The sequence below is a fragment of the Stegodyphus dumicola genome, chromosome 3, assembly GCF_044657685.1.
Source record: "Stegodyphus dumicola isolate Sdum_Otavi_A_Nest chromosome 3, ASM4465768v1".
NCBI lineage: Eukaryota > Metazoa > Arthropoda > Arachnida > Araneae > Eresidae > Stegodyphus > Stegodyphus dumicola.
The window spans coordinates 104,600,496-104,624,997 of NC_140770.1; the positions used below are offsets into that span (position 1 = coordinate 104,600,496).

Genomic DNA, 24,502 nt, shown 5'->3' on the forward strand with positions numbered 1-24,502 from the left:
GTAGAATGACAGCTCGAACAAAAGCGTAAAAAACCTTAACAATCCCTTTTGGGTGACCGTTAAGATTTGAAACCTTTCAGATTTTGTTTTATTTAGAATTTTGAGTTATAACACTGGACTTAATTAGAGAGGTATGAAACTTTTAAGGATTGTCAAATTCTTTATACCGCATACGTTTGCTACTGCCAAACATGTAAGATACAGTGAATTTAGGAACTTTTGGCGCTTATTATTGGGTTGCTTTTATTATTTGAGATATACAAATACATATGTGACGTCCAAAATTGAATGTATTAGGTAACCAAAAAAGCTCTATTACTTTTCATTAATGTTCCTTATAAAGCTGATATTATCGTATATGCTTAGGTGAAGCAGTACGCAGGAATCGGACAATTCACAAATCGATCTTACAACCAAGGAAATTTCACTTTTATCGTACAGAAGAGTACCTTAGTGATACCTGTACATATAACAATTAGATGAGAATACTTATTATAGAAGTACGTAGGTGGCTTCAAAAAAAGGTTATAAGCATGAGCATTTATAATTATTGTGGAGGGAATACTTTACCCCCAGAAAGTAGGTAGATGGCACTAGATGTCTAGCAGAGTTTGTTCGGGTACGTAAAGTACGTTTGCATACGCGCCAGGCGGATTGAAGTGGAAAGACGTTTAGAAAAGTAGTCTCGCTTGGAGGTTCGAGTCGTGATTAGTTGTCCTGGATCGAGTATCTGGAGAGTGGCTACACCGTTTTTGCAATCTTTATAGTGCTACTTAGACAATGTTACGTAAAGCCATTTGGCGCAAGCGTCCTGCCATTTAATATATTTCAGAGGAAATATTTCATTTCTGTTGTTACCGTCTTACCTGAAAATGGTCAGCGCAAGCCCACGATATTCATTGCGGTAAGGAGTTAAATGCACCAGTCGTTATTAGGAGCTTTCAGAACCGTATAGGTGACAGGCCGATTTTAGCGCAGTGCCGCCCTCAAATTTGAGAGAGAGTAGCTCGGGGCAAGGGTTCAAAGGTATCCCACCCTTCGTTCCCTACCACCAGCTTCTTGAGAGAAACTTTCGATTTGCTGCATATTTGAAGTATTCCCATGATGCACAGACACTTTACATTTACAGACATTCATGCCTTCTCCGGGATTCGAAGCCGGCTCCTTCGGTACGGCTCTGAGAGTCACTAACCATCATCCCTGTTGAGCGGCGGGCGGGGATAATACTATTTCTTTATAAAGTTACATGAAGCAAATAACTTATTTTTCTTTCCGGTAGAATGACATTAAAAAGAAGAAAGAAAATGAACGTGTTTTACTATCTTGCAAGTTTTTTAACCATCTTGAAGCATTCTTTGTCAATACGTTAATGATTCGTCTTACCTCTAGTATTAGTAGACTTAAAAATAGACAACTCAAAACTGAGTTATATATTTCTTGCTTGATGTATTAAAATAGTCTCCTTTTTTATTTTAGATAATTCTCAAATTAGATTACCTACAGTAACTTCGCTTCAGTGAAATCTTTAATATATGTATTTTAGAGCAAGAAAAATCAACATAAAATTTTGTCTTCATATGGTTATACCAATCGAAACAGCTTAACCAATTTGTGCACAAAACTTGTGCCTTGTATAAAAACAGATCCTGCCATAATGAGTACGGACGCAACATATCACTCCACAGGATTTAAATTTATTCCCTCATTTTTAATGGCATTCAAATTCATGTGTGCTGCGAGAAATTGTTCTTTCTCAAGAAACCGTACTTTCCTAAATTTATTTTAAAGAATTCTGCCTTAAAAACTTCATTACGAATACGACAAGGATAAAAAGTCAAACGACCAGCCGAAAGAAAAAGAAGTCACCATTTTCAAGGCAAGAGTAATTTATCACATTTCTTAAAGAATCAGAAGTTGGAACTATTTGATTTATGTTTGAAATTAATACCTAATTCTTTTAGAATGGTTTCCTACAAGTGAAGCGCATTCCGAGGAATAATTAGCTTTTTTACCGTATAAGCTTGGAAAGAATCCAAGACTTATTCAATCCTAAAACCACCATCCTAAAACAATTTATTCTTTTGCAGCCGTTCACAATAACTTATTTTTAAAAGACGACGAAATAAAGGTTTCTTTGAATTAAAACTACACTTATACTTTTGAGGATAATGATCAATAAAACATGGCTGAATAAATTGTTTTCATTTACTTGCAATGATACCTCAATTACTAACCTGTAATGATAACTGATTTCCAAATTTAGTCCTAATAAGCACTGCTTGTTATAAATAAATCACCTCGAAGTATACACATGGCCTACTCAAAGAAAATTGCGATAGTCTATTGAAAGTGTCAAAAACTGCAAATAGGCTGTTTCTGCTTAACCAACATATACTGAAACATCGCATATATACCATAATCCATTTATCACACAATTTATTATTTCACCTAATTTGACAAAATCTGCGAATTTAGATTTTTGAAATAAGATATAAGATAACGCAATAACTTTATTTGAAATTCATTCGTACCTAGCTTTGGGGAAAATATCCAAAGAGTCCCAATGAAATAAATCAATAACACATATTAATTTTTACTTAAAAACATCTACGGCTCGGTTTTTCGCAATGCGCCAAGACAAACATTACTTTATGCTATTCTGTTATATCTCTCTTCGCAGAGATTATCTATGCAATTTGGAAAAACTGAAAATTTACGCGTTATAAAGACTATCAATTATTTTGCAAATCATAACAGTACACAGCTTTTCAGCCTTTAGACATAATAATCGCCACGTTAATCTTATGCTCTTGCATAAGATATTGTAGGGTGTAAATGTTCTAACAACAACTGAAAGAAAGAGTCAGATGCTTTCTCGAATAATAACAGACACGCTACGCAGACCAAAACTACTCAACAGCAACAACAGAATAAAGCAGGTAATGCTTAAGTTGTACATTGACTACAAATAAGTATTTGGAAACCTATGCAAATGACGATATCTGCGGTCCTAAGGTACATCACGGACTCCGCCGGTATATATCGTGTAGGAAACAGCATCGGCTTTAGTCGTATGCAAGATGCCTCGCAGTTCGGAGCTCTCCGATTTCGAGAAAGGTATAATTATCGGGTATCACAAATGTGGCCGATCCTTAAAGGACATATCTGGCGATCTGAACTACCCAAAATCGACAGTCGCCTATGTGATTAAGAAGTGGAAGGTTAGCAATGATTGTCGGAATGTGCCCCGAGTCGGCAGACCAACGAAACTGGGAGATAGAGACCGACGAGTGCTGTCCAGAGAAATTCGGAAGAACCGCACCCAACCGATGGCCCTCATCCGCGAGGAGTTTCAACAGGCATCCGGGAGTATTGTTACAATGAATACCATCCATAAGGAAACACATCTGCTTGGTGTTCATGGTCGAGCTGCTGCCCATAAGCCTTTGATCACAAAGTCCAACCGCGCTGCTCAGTTAATGTGGTGCAAAGAACATCGAAATTGGAACGTAGATCAGTGGAAACGGGTTCTTTGGAGTGATGAATCAAGGTTCTCCCTTTACCGTTCGGATGGCAGGGTCTGGGTCTGGCGTCTACCTGGAGAACGTCTCCTGCCGGAATGCATTGTGCCAACAGTCAAGTTCGGCGGAGGCGGAATTACGGTCTGGGGGTGTTTCTACTGGTATGGGCTGGAACCCTTGGTCCCCATTCATGGTAAGCTCAACTCCGATTCCTACTGCACTATTTTGGATGACAATGTGCTTCCTACGTTGCGGCAGTTTTACGCCAATGGAGTTCACTGAATGGAGTTTGTGCCAATGGAGTTCACTGAATGGTCTGGCTGCCCAGAGTCCAGATCTGAACCCTATCGAGAACCTCTGGGACGAGTTGCATCGCCGAATTCAGGGGTGCACTACCCGTGCAAAATCGGTGAAGGAACTTCTATGTCTTCTGCAAGCCGAGTGGAAGAAAATACCACTAGCTGTCATAGAAAGACTTGTGGAAAGTATGCCCCGGAGGTTCCACGCTGCAATTACCTCTCGTGGATGCTCTACCAACTACTGATTTTGAATAAAGTTAGTTTTTCTCTTCTATCACAGGTGTCCAAATAATTATTGGTAGTCGGTGTACTATTTAATGACTAGCCATACCTCTTTGTTTTTATCTGCCCAAAAGTCAACAGCCTTCGCTTAGTAGCTGAATATTTATTTAGATATCATTGAAAGTATATTATGATATAATAGTCCAGTTATTTAAATTACGGCGGCTAAATGCCATTGAACAATTCTGCTAGGACATGTTTATTGCAATTAAGTTTATAAAAATTTCACTTTCTCGTATTCAGTTCAAAATCTATACGTTTCATATTTGCAACACATGATGATACAAAAGGCACTTACCAAATAATAGAAATTTTTGATGTGTTTCATTATATTCTGGCCATGGCAGCTTTTCAATCTTTCCTTTGCCTTTTTCATTGTTTTCCTGATTCCCATGATGTCCATTGGGATCCCTGAAAAATTAGTTATGTAATTTCAAGCATTATAATATATATATATATAATAATAATGTTGCAAGGAATTTAATGATAAAAAAGGATATGATAATCATATGATTTAATGATAAAAAGACTTTTAGCTACTGTAAAGAAAAAATATCACAGATGTAACGCATTATTATTTAAATCGACAGTGGCCTATGTGATTAAGAAGTGGAAGGTTATCGGTGATTGTCGGAATGTGCCCCGAGTCGGCAGACCAACGAAACTGGGAGATAGAGACCGACGATTGCTGTCCAGAGAAATTCGGAAGAACCGCCAACCGATGGCCCTCATCCGCGAGGAGTTTCAACAGGCATCCGGGAGTATGGTTTCAATTTTAAGTTATAATGTTTCATTTCATTATAACTTAAAATCTTACTATAATACATTCTTACAAGATTCTTATGCTTACTTGATTATTAATAATATTTTATCTGTGTCGATTTTTCAGCTAAAGCGTTATGTTATGACATATCTTCTAAAATTATCTTCAGTCCTATATGTTTTACATTTGCTTCTTCATTATTATTACTTTTGATAAATATACTTATTGCATAAATAAAGTATACAGGCATGGATATTCTACACATGCATCATGCATACACACACATATATATAGTACATACAGGTATGGTTTACCCGTATGTAAAATCTGCGCACGCTCGCACACACGAATATTTATATATATAATTATAAAACATTTTTTAAAACATAATATAATCATGAATAGTATTTTCGCGCATTAATTATTAGTATTTTTGCGCTACGAGTTTCATTCTTTCAGTTCATTTTTCACGCATTTCACTTAATGGTTTCAATTTTTGGATTATGTTTTATTTGTTTTAAGGTAAAATTTTGATATGAATTTTTCACTGAAGTATTTTATTATTTCTTACACGTTTTCCTTCTTTAACTAGAATTCTCTTTATTTAAGGTACAAGATTCTAATTAGAATTTACTTTGTTTTTTCCTTGCTTTGGGGGGGACCTGAATTTTCGGGTGAACTATTATAATTAAAATATATTGAAATGGTTCACCGACTAATTCTGGATACAGTAAAACTAGGATTTTTGTGGAAAAGAGATTTCAATTTGTTTCAGTGTTCTTCCTCGTGACGAAGTGGTATTGAAGGTGACTGAATTCCACTTTTATTTTATCCTTTTTTTCATTGAATTTCATTGATATTTTTAATTGGGTTATTGCTTGGTTGCAATGTTTTGCTTTTACCATATTTTTAAATTTCTTTTTGGAGTTATAGGATTATTTGAAATTTATTACTTATAAATTTCAATTTTTGGTCTTTGTGAAAAATTTGTTCTAAATTTCTTACTTTACGTCTTTATATATATATATATATATGTCTATAAAAGAATGAAATATATGTATGAAAGAATGAAAAATATATACATACATATATATATATAAAAGAATGAATACAGATTTAAGTGTAGTTCAAGACCTTATTACATTGCTCGCTGAAAGGAGCAAGAAATGGGAATAAATGTATAAAAAATAAATTAAAATATACAACACTTAAAATTTATTGCAAACTCAATCCATAATAAATATATGCAAAAACAAGAAATCAAAAAACAAAAAACCAAAAGCCCACTGACTAACTACAAAAAAGGGATGGTAGAAAATGGAGTAAGAAATCCGCATCCCTCGCCGCATATCTACCAGGGTCCGGTGGGAAGAAAGAAGTAAACAAAACAGCCTGTTTCTGATCCAAAAAGACACAGGTTTCAGTTAAAACTTTAAAAAAAAGTCAGAAAAACAATTAAATTAAACTCTGTAAGTAAGGTTTTAAACTTTAATTTTTTTATTTATTCAAAAACGGACTGACTCATTTACTGCTTTCATTGTACCGGTGAGATGCAATCACCACATCCCTCACAGATGTGATGAGGAATGTGGATATTTTATTTCATTTTTGGTTTTTTCAACTCTTGTTCTCTTTCTCTTGTAGTTAGCCAGTTATCATCTGTTTTTTTTTTTTTTTATTAACTTTGTGTCTGTGTGCGTGTGCTACCGAGAATGTAAGAATCGTCGGCTTCCTATTGAAAGCCTAGTCATTTTATAGAATGCCTGGCGTTTTTAGGCAAAGTATAAAATATGAGAATTTTTACATATTTTTATATGCACTGTATATAATATCAAGGCATTTTATAGAATAAGAGATGCTATTTAGACAAAGTATGAAAAAAGGTCATGATAAGGCTTGTAGAGTCATTAGGAGGTTTGAAGCAGGAGACAGAAAAATTGTGCATTGCCCTCTCCGGAACTCGAACCCGGATTTCTCGAATATGCGCCGAGACTGCTTTCGTTACACCACTAAGGCTTGCTGGAAAGAGGGAGAAAATACCTTATAGACAATTATATAATATTATTAGTATTTTATTATATTATTTCTATTTCATCAGCTTTGCTAGTAAAGGCCTCCGAAGGTGTGAATTTTTATGACTTTCGTGCATGCATATGCATTACTGGTTTCGTTTAAACACACATAACGGGTAGCAGAAACAGAAATCTCTTCGGTAAGCATGTCATCATGCGCTCGACGCTAATCTGATCGTCATTATCCAATCGGTTTACAAATCAATTGTAATCTCATGACTCGAAATGAATTCGTGATATTCGAAACAAAAAAAATATTTCCTATTTTGCTGGTTACATATATGCAAAATATATACGACGCATCTATATTTATACATATATATACCTTATTTTTACCCCTATACGCACAAACACACGCACACACACACATGCACGTATAATACATACAGAGAGAAACAGAGACAGGTAACTGACAAGTCTGTCTAGCTCGTGAAAGGATATAGCATCAGTTTTGCTCATGATTAATCACGCAATTTTAGTATGTATATTTATACAAAATTATATTTTCGGAAATACAACAACAATCCTGTTAAGTCTTTCGTAAGTCGAAATGGCATAAGTCGAAAGCATAACTAATTTTAATACGAAAGGAAAATAATTTCAAATGTTTGCTCGTCTTCAAGGGAAAATAAAACTTTCGAATAATATTAAGCATCTCTTAAGAAAAACATAAAAAACGCATAAAAACATAAAATTGATGATATGATAAATGCATAGATTATGTGAACAGAAACGACATATGTTCGATAAAATTTCAATTCCCGAATTTGGAAACATAGCAAATATGCACGGAAGCGTAACTGTGGTGACAGTGATGATGGTGCATCGAGCCCTTTGGCATTTGGTAGCGGAAGATGTAGGAGAGGTCATTTATTATCTTATCATCATTTGTATCCATTAGACTACCTGTGTGTATAGTTTACATGCTTCAATGCGTAAAGGCGAAATTTGCTATACTATTCATAATGTAAAACTAAGATGGTGTATATTTGGTTACTAAAGTTGGTAGACTTTTTTCTCCTAAGCTGCGGTAATTCGTAGGAAATCAACAAACTTGAAAATACTGCTCTAAGCCTGTATTGTTACATCAGAATTAAGTATACTTTCCTGCGCTCATTTATAAGGTAAATGCTGAATCCTCCCTTCGATTTAGAGTTTTCTACGTATAAGTAAATGCCCGTTTGCTTATATGAGCTAATTCCTTAAAATTATTTTGCTTATGGTAAAAATGCACTAATTTGAATCTTTTGGGAAATCGAATTTTCATAAAGGGCATCGAAATTGTATTGAAAAATTGTGACGAAATGAATACATAAAGTATAATTATTGTTTGTTCACACATATACTCAAATTTATAAATGTTCTAAATAACACAAAATAAATAATACATATAATAAATTAATTAAAAGTATATAAAATAACTCAGAATCAGTATTCATCATGTGACAATTAAGTGCAAACAAATAAAAATATATGCACATATAGAATTGCATAAATATGCAAAAAAAAAAAAAATGCATTGTAAAGACTGGGACACAGATGTAAATAAGGAGAGACCGAATTCATCAATAAATCTCAAATAAAATTTCGATTAATATTACGTGGACCAAATCGTATATTGCAAGCTTCTTATGACACTATGTTTTTATGATCCAAAGAAAAGTATTATTTGTTTTGTCTCAAGAACCTACCTTTGAGATACTTGTAGAAATATTAGGAAAGAAATACGTCTCTAGGAACTCTTAATGTGCAATATTAGAAACAAAAATCCTGAAACATAAACGCAGTAACTTGACAAAGAGATCGGGAAATTGAGCAACGAACACCCTCTCAGTATAAATAAACTCTATGCCATCATATACAAAAGAATTTCCACGAATCATCATTTACAGCTGTGACTGGTTCTAGCTGAGCTTCATTCAACTGTTATTTCGTGTGAATGAATTCTTTTGCTCATTCCTTTGCCTTCAGCAATGAGCAGAATTTATTTACTCCAATAAGGATGTTCTTTAATGTATTTCCATCATATCTGTACAATTATAGTTTATCATATTCTAGGATATTATAGTCTGTTGACCAGAAGCTGTACAATTTTGAAATCAATTTCTATGTAAATCTTCTATTATCTATAATACATTTTCTATGTAATAAATATATAAAACGACTGCTAAATGTAATACCCTGTTAATGAGTTGCATGGGATGTTTAAAAACTGTTTTGTGATGATAAAGTGATTTCATTTTACTGATATTTTTTCACGCATATTCATTGAACAAAGGTTTAAACTTTTATTTTATATCTGCGCTGATTCCCTCATGCTTTATTTCGATTTAGGTGAAAATTTAAGTATTCTAGTTTACAATTAATATCTGGATACCTTATCTTTAGAAGGAATATACATATAGTCATACATATGTCATAATTTCGAAGCACAGTCGCGATGCCTGAGTGGTAAAGCTAGAGGAAGGAGTTGATACCAAAGTAGATTTAGCCAATTAACATCTTTATTTGCAGATTTGCAAGAACACGAGGAAAATTCCTTGCAGACAATATACACTTTAATCCTAGCAATAACGATAATTTCTTATACGCGCAAGTAAAAAAGAGGTGACATTATTTCAGGCATAAGCGGCGCAGAGTTGTTTGCATGGCAGAAGTCAGGAGGAAAAAGGAAGCGTAGTGCTCGTGACTCAGTATTTATACTTCATAGGTGCAGAAAGTATTCTAAGCTATGATTGGTCAATATTAGTTTTAGTTAACTTTTTCAAACAGTGTAATGTAATTTGGAATGATCTCGAATTTGGGAGAACAGATGAATTTGGGAGAGCAGATGAATGAACAGATGAATTAGGCGGAACGTACCAAATTTGGAATGTTAATTTTGAGGTCGCCAATTACTTTTTAAGCAGCCATCGTATCTTGTTATCTTACATATATGTGTGTGTGTTCACACGAGGAACTAAAATATCTGGCAGAAATGTAAAAGCAGATAAACGGCGTCAGAAAAACATGAAAACGATAACTTTTATGTTGTAGTAGTTTGGTAATTTTTTCTTTCTTATTTCTTTAGTTTCCTGATAAATTTTTAGTGTTTTAGAAATTTAACTGTTACATGCATTTTAATTCTTAAGAATAATATCTTATAAATATAACGTAATACATTACCCGTATTAGTGTTTTTAATCCATCTGAAGGAAGTAAATAATTTGTTTCATTTATATTTATAAATTTTATCATTAATACTATAATTCTGCTTTTGACGTATTTTTAACTACTTACTTAATATCTTAAATATATTTTGTTTTTAAATTTGCATTTTGACTAAACTGTTCTTTTATTTAAAAATTTCAAAAGAAAGCAAAATTTATTAGTATTATCTTAAAATATTTCTAAGAGAATTTTTCTTAGTGTCGTTTGCCTCGCCTTTAATAGAATGAGAATTAGCTTAGAAGCTTTTAACTGTTCTTTCTATTATCCGTTTCTCAACGGTATAAGATTACTCGCAAAATAAATAAAATTTCGATAATCCTATGAGCTCTTTGATAACGAAAAATGAATTTTAAGCATCTCTGATCATTTGTCTTTGTAAAGGATGAAATATAGGTTTTCTTTTACAAATGAATTCGAGAAAAACACTGCATTGGCAATGAAACATCTGAAAAATGTTCAGAAGTCAAGTATTGTTTTCATTGAAATTAATGATCACGTCCTTTCATCAAACATGCTTAAATAAATTTTCGTGCAAGCTGAATTGATAAAAAAGATATTAAATTATTCCAACTCTTTTAACGTTTTGTTTTTTGTTTACGAATCCTAGAGAAACGTTTATTGTGATTCCGCTGAATCGTGTTAACGTAGTAATGAAAAGAAAATTTGAATTCAAAGTTTTTTAAGGATTAGAAATCAGCACTGATTTCTTTCAAACAGCAAATTTGCCATTACATAGTCTTATTTTTTACTTGTACATTTACTTTGTTGTTTCTCCATTTATAGCCATTAGTTCGACGAATGTAGGTATTCAAAAGTTTTCTTTTTCAAATAAAATGTAAGGAATTAAATATCTTTCATTTAATTTCCTCCCATTTAGCTACTGCGCCATTTACATTTTATGTCCAAAAAAATGGTCATGGCTGAGAAATATTTGCGCCTTTACAGCATAAAAATCGCTAAAAAAGTGCACTTAACTGAACTCTTTTCATTTGGAAGACAAAATAATAATAAAAAAAAAATGTTTTTTCTTTGCAAGATGAAAAATGAACATTGAATTAGTTCTTTTAACACGCATTAAAAAAAATAACAACTCAGTGTAAAAAGGAATGTAAAGGAAAAAAGGACTACGTTGAAACAGCTTCAGGGCACACAGGATCTAAAATGAGTATTTTGTTGCCTTAAGTGTCCAAGAAATGCAAGAAGAGGCGGAGATTTCCTACGCACTTAATGATCAAGCATAAAAAAGTAAAGCGTTAGAACTAGGAGTTAACGATTTTCTCAGCCGAAGTGAAACAGCAAAAAACGAAACTCTGAGCTACTCGACACAAAGAATTAAAACAGATTTCAGGGAATATAATGCTCCAGGGAATACTTCTACTTACAAAAAAATCCGGGAACTTTGGACCTAAAACCTTGCTGTTGTGCCTTTATGTTATACATTACACTTTACTATAAAGCATCGTTAAGAATTTATTTTAAGACGCCTAGAAAAGATGTTAAAATTTAACAATCCAGATGTCTCATATTTTAAAACATTTCACGTCTCATGTAGTTTTAAGTTGCAGAACTAAAATTTCCTACTGTTAATTTTTAAATTGCTTGAGGTATTACATTTCAATACTTATACCAGAAACGCAGAAATATTTGTCTTGGAACTTTAACAATTACTGTATCAATCTAGAGTTTTCATTGTGCGTAATAGTATAAAACACCCTTTTTTACTTCTTTGTACGAAGTAAAAAGGAAGTATTGTAATCGCGAAAAGTTTCAGGCAGCATATTTCAAAGCAAATATCCATTTTGACAGCTTTCGAATGCAGTTTAACGATGATTTTGCATGATATCTGTACGTAAGGACAGAAAAAAGACTCTTTTCCTCCAAAAAAATTATACGAACGTCTGTACGAACGTACGTATCTCAAAAACGAGTAGCCTCAGAACGTTGAAATTTTGTATATAGGACTACTATAACATGTAGATGTGCACCTCGTATTTTGGTTGCAATCGGCCCTCGCCAAACGTATATAAATATATATACACTCATGTCCAAAATTATGTTTACATGCATAAATTCACGGATTTCTCAGAGACTATGACTTATAATTTAATGAATTTTCGTGGAATCATACATAACATGATGACACATAAATGCAAAAGAAAAAATTTAAGATCACCTCATATGATATAAAATTGTAGCATGAAACAATAAAAATGGTAATAAAGTGTGACAAAGAGTGTTAAGAAAAAAAAGGAATGATTCAGAAAAAGAATTAAGTCTTACGAATTTAATATGGAATATGATCTCCCCTGACTTGTACACACATATCACAACGTGTTTTAAGGCTGGATATAACGTTGTTAACCACAGTTTGGGGAATTAATCTCCACTCTTCCAGCAATGCCGTCTTCAGAGCATTTACATCTCTAGGAGGAGGATGTATACGTGCAATTGCTCTTCCAAGGTAGTCCCATAAGTTCTCTATCGGGTTAAGGTCAGGAGAGTTTGGTGGCCAAGGTATTCGCTTAATGTCTTCACTTTCAAGGAATTCATCAACGAGGTTTGCCCGATGTGGACGGACATTATCATCCATAAATAAAACGTCAGGTCCATATGCACCCCTGAAAAGTCTTACATAAGGATCTAACACCTCATTTCGATATATCTGGCCTGTCACAGATCCGCTGCTGAACACATGTAGGGGCGTACGTCCATCGATCATTATTCCACCCCATACCATCACACCTCCACTACCGAAACGGTCACGTTCCACAATGTTCGAGGGATCATTTCGTGTTCCTGACTCCCTCCAGATGTAAACACGTTTAGAATCACCAGTTAAACTAAACCGCGACTCATCAGTAAAGAGAACATGGGACCATTGATGTTCAGTCCAGTTTTAATGTTCTTTACACCAATTAAAGCGATCCCTCTTTTTCTGTGAAGACAGTAAAACACATAACCTTGCCTTTCTGGCATAAATGCCTTTTTCATTAAGCCTTCTGTATATTGTTTGCCGTGATGCAACAGTTCCAGTGGCGGCTGCAAGCTCTGAACTTAACTGGCGAGCAGTAGCCTTTCTGTTACGACGGGCAGTTAATGCCAGATACCGATCTTCAGAAGCAGTTGTCATTCGTTTCCGACCTTGTACAGGCCTCCTTACAACACTTCCATCATTTTGAAACTGTTTCCATAGCTTAGAGACTGTCTGTCTTGAAATATTCAGACATGTGGCTGTTTCCATGATTGACTGCCCTGCTTCTAAACGACCGATAATTCGCCACTTTACAGATTCTTCCAAATGATACTTCGAAGCCATAACAAACCGCTTTGAGTCCCTACACACTGAAATCAAACACTATGTTGCAGAAATTCACTCAAATATTCAGTTTGCGCAAAGCGCTTGATTCACCCTTGGATGACGTAACGCCTAGATTTGCATATCACAAACCGTTTGATTACTTTTGATTGGATAATGCTAATTAGGCTTGATTTTCACACCTTCCCTGCAAATACGGATCACATTGATTCGATATTTCATTGAATATCATCATTTTTGGGTATGTAAAGATAATTTTGGACATGAGTGTATATATATATGTATATATCCACTCTGTTACCCGGGTCAGTGATCTCAGTTTCTTTACTCTTATATGTTTGTAAATTGTACATTTTTTCCTTTAAAAATGATTCAGTTGTGTTGTTCTTATGTTTCGGTTAAGGTTTTTATACCTTTAGTAAATCTGCATGCAATATTTTTAGAATTATCAACAATTTTAAAGTTGTTTAAGTGCCGCTAAGCATAATAATTTTTTTGATGGCGGCCATTGCTTGTTTACATTTGAAACAGCAGAGTAGTGGATTTGATGCCAATCTAAAGAAACGTAGCTTCGCAACAACAAAAATGACGCCTTCATTTATTATTGCAAATTAAATCCTGCTTAATCCTTTCTGGAATTTTTTCGAGGAAATAAGTGTTTAAGATTTACTTCGTAATTTTTAATACAGATATTTTGAGTTTTTATGTATTTTTGTTTTGTCGTGAAGTGAGAACTGAATTAACTGAATGAGAAATACTCAATCGTCTGCGAAAAATTGTTTCTTTTTTGTTTTGTTTGCTTAATTTCTTTTATACATCGTTCTAGCTTTATTATAGTATTTGAATAGAACATGTGGCAACGATTATATAATTCTTTAAATGATATAAATTTTGTGCATTCGGAGTTATAATATGAACGAAATATAATACTGTTAAGTGAACCTAGCGCCAGAGTGTCGCTATGGTAAACAAATAGAGTGAAGTTTAAAGAATGCATTTATTCTATTGTGGTTTACGCGCTGTCGGCGAAGTAGATTTAATTTAATCCAATAAGTTTAAACGAAATGAAGGAAAAATGCGTTTAATTTAATATTCCGTACAAAGAAGTCATGTGGTGTACACATCAGATTTTTATTATTAGTTTCACCAGTTACACGCATCGGCCGTCAGAAACAAAATAATATGGCTGCAATGATTTCTGCTGTGTTCTTCGATTTATAAGTTGAATAAGCGAACGTTGTGCTTATGTATTTTATTTTATCTGACCTAATCAGAACAAACTGACGAATTTTACCGTGGGAAGGGGTCAAGACTACATCTGTCGTTGCCAAGAGCCTTGGCCATCCTACAGCTGACAGAAACATTTCGCCCACATTTCACCTTAATTTGAGAGCACCCCGGGAGAGGTGGTCCGAGGGTCTCCCACATCTTATCCCTTACCACCACACTACACGAGAAGACTTTTGGCTTGCCATATATTTAAAGTGCCTCCATCCCGCGAAGACGCTATACATTTACAACATCCGTGCCTTCTTCCAAATTCGAACCCGGGCCCTTTGATACAGCAATCAGAATCACTAACCACTATCCCGCAGGGTTGCAGCGAAAGTTTTCTTTATATAACTCGGCCCAAAATCTCACATCACCCGCTTAGAGCCGTAGTTTTTGGTAGCGTCAAAATCCTTTTATAGCATTTCAAAATGCTATTGTCCTCTTGCAAAAGCTAAGAAAATAAGAATCCTTGAAAGATATCTGTGCTAAGGTTCCTATATATCCTAATTCAGCATTCAGTATAAATCAATAAAAACAGTACTTAAAACGATTAACCGGAATTATTCTAAATACGATATAACGGTTAGCAACCACTTTATCTAATACTCATAAATAAATATAAAAATATTTTATTTTATTGAAAAAAAATTTGACACTTCATTCAGGATTTTAATTAGGAACGCAATTATGTCATCAGCGTTTATCCAAAATTATACTCCGGACAAACAACAATAAGTCGTAGACTGTAGTTGTCTTTTCTAGTACTCAAAAGATTCGATTAGTAATCTTATCAAACGCTTGAAATTAGAATGAGAACCGGAGTAATTGAAGATGTTCCGCACTTTTGAGTAATTGTTTTTAATTAAAACCAGTAATTGAAAACAACTTGGCTACTTATTTGTCATCAATAAAAAGTTATACGTGTCATGGAACTGGAATTATTTTAATTAGAATTGTGTCAAATATATTTCGTGTGCGTATTTTATCAAACATTCTTTCAAATGTATTTCATTAATCGCGTTGAAACGCATAGCGATAAGCAAGTTCATATATTATTAAGAGCTCTCTTTTATTTATGTTGTGGAACATCTTCAGAACTATCATTTCCGGTTTCAAATGATTTTATTCTTCCATGTAGGTGTTCATTTTAAAGAAGATGAATATCAAAATGAATAAAGTTATGAATTATTTCCTAATTATGAATTATTAACATAATCAAATAAGAAAGACCTTAGATGATTTTGTCTTGTGATAAGAGGTAAATCATTTTGAATTTTGTAGAGCAAATTAACTATTTTACATTACAACTAATCATCTATCACTTACATTTATCACTTATCGCAGTTTTCGAGACATATCGTAATCTTAATCAAGCCTACCTGATGATATAGCCTGAACTGAATTAATGATTTATATCGTATGTCAAAAAAAAATTGCTATTAAAGTAAGTTTGGAAAATGTAAATCCTTGAATTATTTCATCATAAAATAATTTAGTGGGATAGCTTAAATTATATCTTTTAGTGTTTGCCTTGATACAGGTTTAATGATTTTGATTAGACTAAGAAACATACACTTGGCACTCTTAGAGAAAAGTGTTGGTAACGAATACCAAGAATGATATGTATACATTTGACATACTGGTCACTTTCAGAAATGCTCATCTACAGGAAGTCACTAGGAGAGAGAGAAAGCGATTTTAGTATATCTTATATGATTTGATACCTTTTTGCTTCTTAAGAGTATCACAGACAAATGAGTTAAAAAATAAAAAAGGTGGGACTCGAGTTTTATAAATACTACGATCCCAAATAAAATCTTTGGAATAATATCGCACCTTTAAAGGAATAAATAAATAAAGAAAGAAAAAATAAAGCTATTATCTGACTTTTAAGTACTAAGGAACATGACTTTTATTCTAAGAAACATGGCGATAAAATCAAATCTTAATATGTAATTTCTAATATTAAAATTATTTTAGCTAATAATTTAACTTCCATAAAAAATGTAAGTAGATTGAAAATGCAGAAAAATTTTGTATTTTCGCCGTCTTTCATATATAATATTAAAAAAAAATTAGGTATTATTTCAATTTCAATATAACACTGTCATAACTATATTTTTTGCAAATTCTTTTGTGGTTTGTATACTATGTCAGAACTACAAAATTATGTAAACCGTAATAAAAAAGGAAGCTTTTTAAATAAATTTAATTTTTAGAAATTGCTAGAGAACATTAATTGTAATTCCTGTAATAATCTTATCATTTTCTTCAATAATTCGAAGCTTAATATATTAGTAAACATGCTGTTCATCTAATTAATCATTTATTAGATTTTTTTAGGTTTTTGCAAACACTGTCAGTTGGAATTATGCATTTATTAAACAATTCTTAAATATCTATAACAAATGATTTATAGCAGTTATGTATAAAATCTTGACTAGGCTTTCTCAAGAGACAAAACAAAGGAACAAAAGGGTGATTATAATTATAGAACAACAAGAAGTTTTATTGACAGTTTTCACCAGTATTGGCAGTGTGATTGAATAAAAATCACTGTTTCTGAAGCAATTTCAAATTCATCATATGTACACATATAGTATATATTATGCTCAAGAAGAGCTTTGTTTTATTTACACATACATACACGTTTCGAGAACATTTGGGTTAACGCCCTTTAGAGATAAAAATGTTTAAAAACAGCATATCTTTAGAATTTCTGACGTACAATCTAGTGCGTAGATAAAAGTGGTTTTTTTTATTTTTATTTATTTTTTATTTTATTATTTATTTATTTATTTATTTATTTATTTTGCTTGCAGTGTTTTCGCTGCTCGCTTTGAAACCATTGAGTTTGTTAATCAAAATTCATTAAAGTTTTATAAAAAGTAAAATACACAATAAAACAAATTACAAATTCGGGCATCCACTTGCCCGTATTCGGGCTGAGAACTACGTTATTCACAATCTGATGGCTCTAGTTCCCCGTTGTTTTTAACAATGCGAGAAACATACATACATTCATGTAGCTTCTCTAATATTTAATTTCTTTAAATATAATACACATCTTATAATTAATTGCAAAACACTATTAAATTCTTATATCTTTTAGCAGATGCCGGAAAAAAAGTTATTTTTATAAATTAACAGTGCAGTATTGAATGATGCAGTTACGAATAAATTTAGATCAAATTAAATTATTTTATTTATCTAGTTTAGAAAGCAGTACTACTATAGAAGAACATAAAACTGGTACATATGCTGACTTTATTGAAATTATTCACATGATCTTTGACTAGAAGGAATACGTTCATCTGCGGGTAGAACATTCACTTTGACAACGGTGCAACATGTGCTTACACGTGCGTCACTGCAGTCTCTAACCAGAGAGAGAAAAATAATACTTTTGCTTTAAATTCTTAAGGAAATAATTCTTCAGGAGACTTGCGCTGCAAATTTAACTCGATACTTTAGTCAAAGAAAAAATTCTTCATAAAATGCATTGTGCATAGGAAAGCTAAAACCTGGCCAGTATTATTAGTACAGTTCATTATGACATTGCTTACCTAGTACTTAGATTTCTCTCAATATGTTTATTTTTACTTATTACGATTATCTGTCACTTTTGTTACATCTTAACAAATGTCCTCAGAATTAATCTGTGAATTTCACATTTTTCTGAAATTCTATTGTAGTCTCTTTATGTCCTAAATATTATTTTTAATAAATATCGGATGCAGTGTGAACGCGAGGATTATACGATGTACGATAACAGGTAAACTCTTGATCCTTCGGTAAGTTCCAGACGCTGGTCAACTCAAGTATTTCTTTGTAAATCTTATAAAACTTCCAATATGGTTTTAGGGGAAGGCATTATCAGTTGCCTTTCCGTACTAATTAACGGTAAAATTATTACCCATACTTATTAACAGCAAACGTACGGACGATACCCCATACTTTTATCTCTACCTGTGCTTTCTATATTTTAGTTCCTAATGTGTGAGGAGATTTATCTGTGATCGTTAGCCATCGCCTTCTGGAATTCCTTTTCTTTTTTAGTAGATTTAGAAATTTTGTTTCTCTATCTCTTTGAAAATCTTAGCAAACCGAACAGGCAGCAAGGTGCGCATTTTCCAAAAGACAAAAGAGACCAAGAAACGGCAATACAGCCTTCTTACTCCTGACTCCTTTCATATTGAAAAATAAAAAAAATGTGTTACTTCAAAATCTGCACGGAGAGATAAAAAATAGTTAGTGATGAAGTTATCGAAATGCGAGGCATGTTTGATATGGTTTTTAAGTACGTGAAGACTATCGGCCTAATGGGAGGCATGCATTCGTGGAGGACTTTCTAAAAGAAAATGGCTCGAAAGCCCGACCATCTGAACGTTATTCTTAAATGAGGTAGTTTAAGTGAAGAATAATTCCATTTAATCGCGTAAAATAATTTAGTATCAAAACAAATCACTTTTCAGGCTGTAAGTAGAGTAAAAAATAAACATCATTAGATATAATGAAAATGAGTTATAAATCCATTAAAGAAAAATACTTACTTCAACTAAAGAAATATGTACCTGGGCCAAATTTATAAAGAACTTGAAAATGTCATTGTGTTAAAATTCGGGTAAAAATATCAGGAAATTTTGATTTTTACCAAGCAAAGTTTGTGCATTCCGAATGATATACTATTGTGAATGCAAACAGTTCCCAACATCAGCTGCTATTACTTCTGTAAATCTCGATCATTTTTTTCCGTCTTGAATTTTTATATACACTTTAGTTTCACCCTGTTGTCCTGTGGAAGTAATTTTTGCGTCATTCGTTAAAAGCGAACAACACTTTATATTATACACCCGCTGGTTAATCCACTATCCGGTTGATCTTCTCCCAGTTCCTCGAGAGTTGTCCGTACACTTAAACAGCGCCATTTAAGCTAAATGTTTTGTGAGCATTAAAATTTTATTTACTAATTTAAGTTTAAGATTTAATGTAAAAATTTTAATTTGATTTATGCTTTGTATTGAAGTAAAGCTATATTTTTAGTCCAAAGAGTCCAAAACAATAGTCCCTGAGGAACTATTGTTTTCGGTTTGAAATTTTGCGTCGAATCACTCTGAATGTCCGTTCCACTTTTCAAACTGCTGCCACCAAATATTATCTCCCTGTATTATATTTGAAGAAATTAAATCTGCAGAAATGTATGTATTTTTCTCGCATTGTGATAAAACCACGGTACCTAGAGCCATTAAATTTTAAATGACGTAATCCTACTGCGAACATGGCCATCTGGAAACCCAAATTTCAAATGTTTAATTTGTTTTATTATCGATTTCATATTTTGTAAAACTTTAACGAAATTTTGATTAACTAACTCAAGGATCCAGCGCGTGAGACTGCATATCGGGCATTCTAAAGATATGCTCAATTTACAATTATTTTGCGATATTGCTCTTGAACAGAATTTTATGGTTTAAGTATGAAGAACAAGATAAAGGTAACACAAAAATGTTTAGAAAAAACGCGCCTTTGGATGTAGTTTAAAATCTGAAATCTTTCAGATTTTTTTTTAAATTATTTAACTGGAAAAGAAATGAAGGTTTCATAATCCTCATTGTTTCTGTAATTATCAAATTTTAGACTTCAAGATGAAAAAGACAATACAGAATTAAACATGCCTTTGTTGGCTTTCGTGCATTCTCTTTTCGCACTGTTCATTTTCCTCTATACAAACAATTTTACATGGTTTATCAATCACGGTATACCATTCTGAAATGCTTTAAAAATTATACAGTACACTATATATTACATTAAGAAATCGATGACAGAAAAGTATGTGCAACACTTCAGTGGTATCTTGAGAATAACAGGTTAGGATTTTGTAGGGGTTTCCTTTAGATAACTAATATTTTATTCAAATTTTTGTTATAGTTCCTGAACTTCTCAACTTCCCTTCGAATTTCCTCGCCAGGATGTAAATTTAAAGTTAAGTAAGTATTTAATCGGATGAATCTCTGAGTTTATTCATAGCGTTCTTTCACTAGCCAGCGCGCGTCTCGTTGCTTATTTCGCTGTTACGTCAGTACGCCCCTTGGTCATTTTGGATAATTGTCACGCTTGTTATGTTTTGTTGAGTCAACTTAAGTTAGCTGTAGCTTAACGTACTAATCCACCACTATTCTATTTTAGGTTTGAATTGATTTATGTTACAATGTTTAAGTTCAACCGCAAGTGGTCGGTGTTATTGTAAAGCACCAAGTACATGCCTTTCTGCTCTGAGTAGAATTAATAACGGTTTATTTTAATCCTTCTTCTGTGCTGATATTTAATTTACGTCTGTGGGAGAATTCGCCAAGTTCATTTGTAGGACCTAGTTTAGCTTATGTGACCTAAAAATGCTAGATAAGTTTACGACTTTATTAATCTAAAACAAACTCTACGTTTGAGTGTATATTATCAAAGAGCATTTAAGAATATCTGTTTTGAAAGAAATATGTTTACAGTAAACTTTATGAACGAAGCTTGCTCATATTCATGCTACCAAGAAAAACCCACGATGAACCTATGCAAAGTTTCGTTTAAACACCACCAGTATTCGTGATTTTATCCGCAAAATACTTCCATAATAACGTGCCATCCGATACTTACACTATTATGAGGAATAATTAAATTGTAATGGGACAGCAAAATTAAGTTGGCTTTTGGAATGACATCGATGTGAATTTATATTTAAATATTCCATATGTTGTTACTGGAACCTGCAAAAATAAACTATAATCCATTTTCATAATGTTGTTGCAACAGATTTTTCTTCTTCTTACTAACCTTCCAATCTGAATTAGATCAGATACACAAGTTCATTCGCCTTCATAACTTCCAATACGAAGTTAGGCATTGTCAGCAAATCTTCACGCACCAAGACACCACAGCTAAGTAGATGTTGCCCAGTTGCTTCCTGGCTGCACTTGGCGCAACATGAAAATGTTTTAATACCACGGGAATATCTGAAGTTTCTTGGATATTCTAAAGTTAACCGAGACAAAGCCGTGTGGTCCTTCCAGACGCTCTTGAAACCATTCGCAGTACCAGGACCTTCACAACGTATTATAAATGTGTCGGCAGTATTTCCAGAATCTGTTAATAATTGTCTTTCTCCATGAATATAGTTCAAGCTAGGTCAAAAGTTCAGAATAAACCTGAAGCACGGAAGTATCCTTCTTTGCTAGTCTATCAGCTATATTATTACATTTTTTATTTACATGATATGGTATTCATTGTGGATGGAGACAGAAGAATGGGACACGGTATTGAGTTTTTCAACAACTTTAATTCATCTCAGATCTTTAATACTTCTCCACTTATCTAGATACTGAATTACACTTCGGGTGTTTGTAAGTATTCAGATTTTTTCGGTAAACATAGCTCTAAAAACATTCCAAATCAACAGCAATCGATACCAATCACTTCAGAACTGAAAACGGAGCAGAAATCGGTATTTCTACGCTTCATAGATGTTTCCTTCACGCCAAATTTAACAAATACATACTGATCGGAGCTAACCCGCGATTAGTATGTCCATGGTCATTCTTACTGTCGTCTGCATATATCAGAACGGCCTCAGCAGATAATATATAAATCACTTCCAGAGCAGCTTGTCTTAAGTATTTAGTATGTTGAGAGGACTTATTAGTATTAGTCAATAACTTTGTATGAAAAAAAACATATTTGTGTTACACGATGCCTTAAACAAGACATCTTTACCAACTAATGATTTATAGAATGAAACAAACCATGTAAAAGGAGAAATTTATCAAATGTAGTCAGTATTAGCTGCTTATTTGGAAAAACAAGACTGTTTTTTTCCACGATTTCTGAATGAATCTATGATTCTAAAAGCTCCGCGACATCTTCATATATCAGAACAACCTCTGCAGATATTCGATTAATCACTTCCAGATCAGCTTTTCTTACGTATTCAGGATGTTAAGAGGACTTAATAATTTTAATCAATAAATCTGTAGGCAAAAAACAGAGTTGTATTACATGTTTGGACTAAAGAAAACATCTTTACCTCACTAATGATCTATAGAAAGAAACAAATCATATAAACAGAGAACTTATCAGATACAGACATTATCAGTTGCTTATTTGGAAAAACGAAATTGTTTTTTTTTGCATGATTCCTGAACGAATCTTAATTCTAAAAGCCCTACGAAACAGAAGTGTTTCATTAGATAACGTTAAATTAAAAATAATAGTACTTAAGACATAGAATATATTATATTTGGGATATCCGTATTAAAAAGCTTGCTAAATAAATAGTAAAGAATCTTAGTAAATCAAAACAAAGAAATGTTAATCAACGGAATTAATAAAAAATTAATTGTAAACAATTAAATCGAATACTTCTAATTTAAAACTCAAAGATTTTGCTTTCTAGATAATTTTACTTATTATAATTTTACGCAATAAAAATTTGAAATTTAAATTAATTTCTAAAAGATTTTATTTTTGAAATAAAAGTTAAAGTTAGTCTGTTGTGCTATTACAGAACCTACGCAAAACATTCTCATGTATTCTAAGATTGCAGTCTCTTAGAATATATTTTAAGGAACTTATCTAGTTCGTGTATTTAGAAGATGTAGTTTCGAATGCACTGCACACGTCGCAGCAAAACTGCAAAGCTATTTCACCCTAGAGAGCTTTAAATTTAGTTTGTGAAGCAGCTTCTTCGTAAGCTTTACTCACCATTGCGGCACGGTTAACGCAGGTAATGTGTTTTCAGTTCATTAATATTTAAACGACAGACTCTCTCTCGTTATCGTTGACGCAGATTTGCTCCGTTACTTCATTTCCCTCCATCTGAAGTCAAGTTTAAAACACTTTTAAAGTGTCCTGATGAGGCCAGAATCGGTTCATTTAGAAGCTACACCCTTCGGTAATGTGATTAATCACGTGACGCAACATAGCTTATTATATTAAAATATTTTAAATTATTGCCTGCATAGCTTTACTAAATTCCTAAGATACGTGGGTGCATTCCCTTTTAACCTGCCAGCACGCGCGTATGCGCAAAATTTACGACAAACTCAGTTTTAATGCACATTTTTCGCATATCGAAGCTGAGACGTCTGAAGACCATTTCTATTCCTCCTTTCCACCCTTCTCCACATCATGGAATGTGCCAATAGGAAGTCAGTTGACTTTTTTTTTTTTTCTTTTTTTTTTAACTGGGCTTTTGTGCTACGTGACAGCTTTTTCGTGAAGTTTACGAACGCGCGTGCTCGTGGGTGAAAATTGGGAAAATATTTTTTTCTCAAATATTTTGTAATTTTGTGTTATTAATTGCCGTGTATTATTTTAATTTGAATACATTTGGCTCTGTAAATTTTATATTGGTTTTCATGGCAAAACAAATATGTGCATGCACATATTTTTGCAACCAGCTGATTTTGCTCGCATTCTTCAAGAATTATCTGAAAAACAAAAGGAAGACAAGGATTGGATGGGAGAACAATAGCAATTTCCAGTCCTTATTTTCTTTTATTTCTATTTTTTAGAAATAAATAAAAATATTAAAGTTAGTTTAAGGTGCGTTTTTGTAACCACTAAGAAGTAAATGTCCTTTCAGAAGTAAGTGATGCTAAACTTACATTTTTTCCTACCAAGGTGTTTTCCTTTTTTATTTGTCTATACTTGCCTTGATGAATATTAAAATTAGCTTCGATTTAAAAATATAATATTTTATTTCTGAGCAAATTTATTATCAA

At 33.0% G+C, this 24,502-nt stretch overlaps 1 protein-coding gene across 1 annotated transcript in view; it reads right to left on the reverse strand.

Moving 5' to 3' along the window:
* Nucleotides 1-24,502, reverse strand: part of LOC118198026 (neuroligin-4, X-linked-like) — a 559,965-nt gene that overhangs the window by 6,388 nt on the left and 529,075 nt on the right. Inside the window, exon 5 of the mRNA XM_085813114.1 lies at nucleotides 4,401-4,513. Coding sequence (XP_085669240.1) covers nucleotides 4,401-4,513 — 113 coding nt within the window. The remainder of the gene's footprint in view (nucleotides 1-4,400; nucleotides 4,514-24,502) is intronic.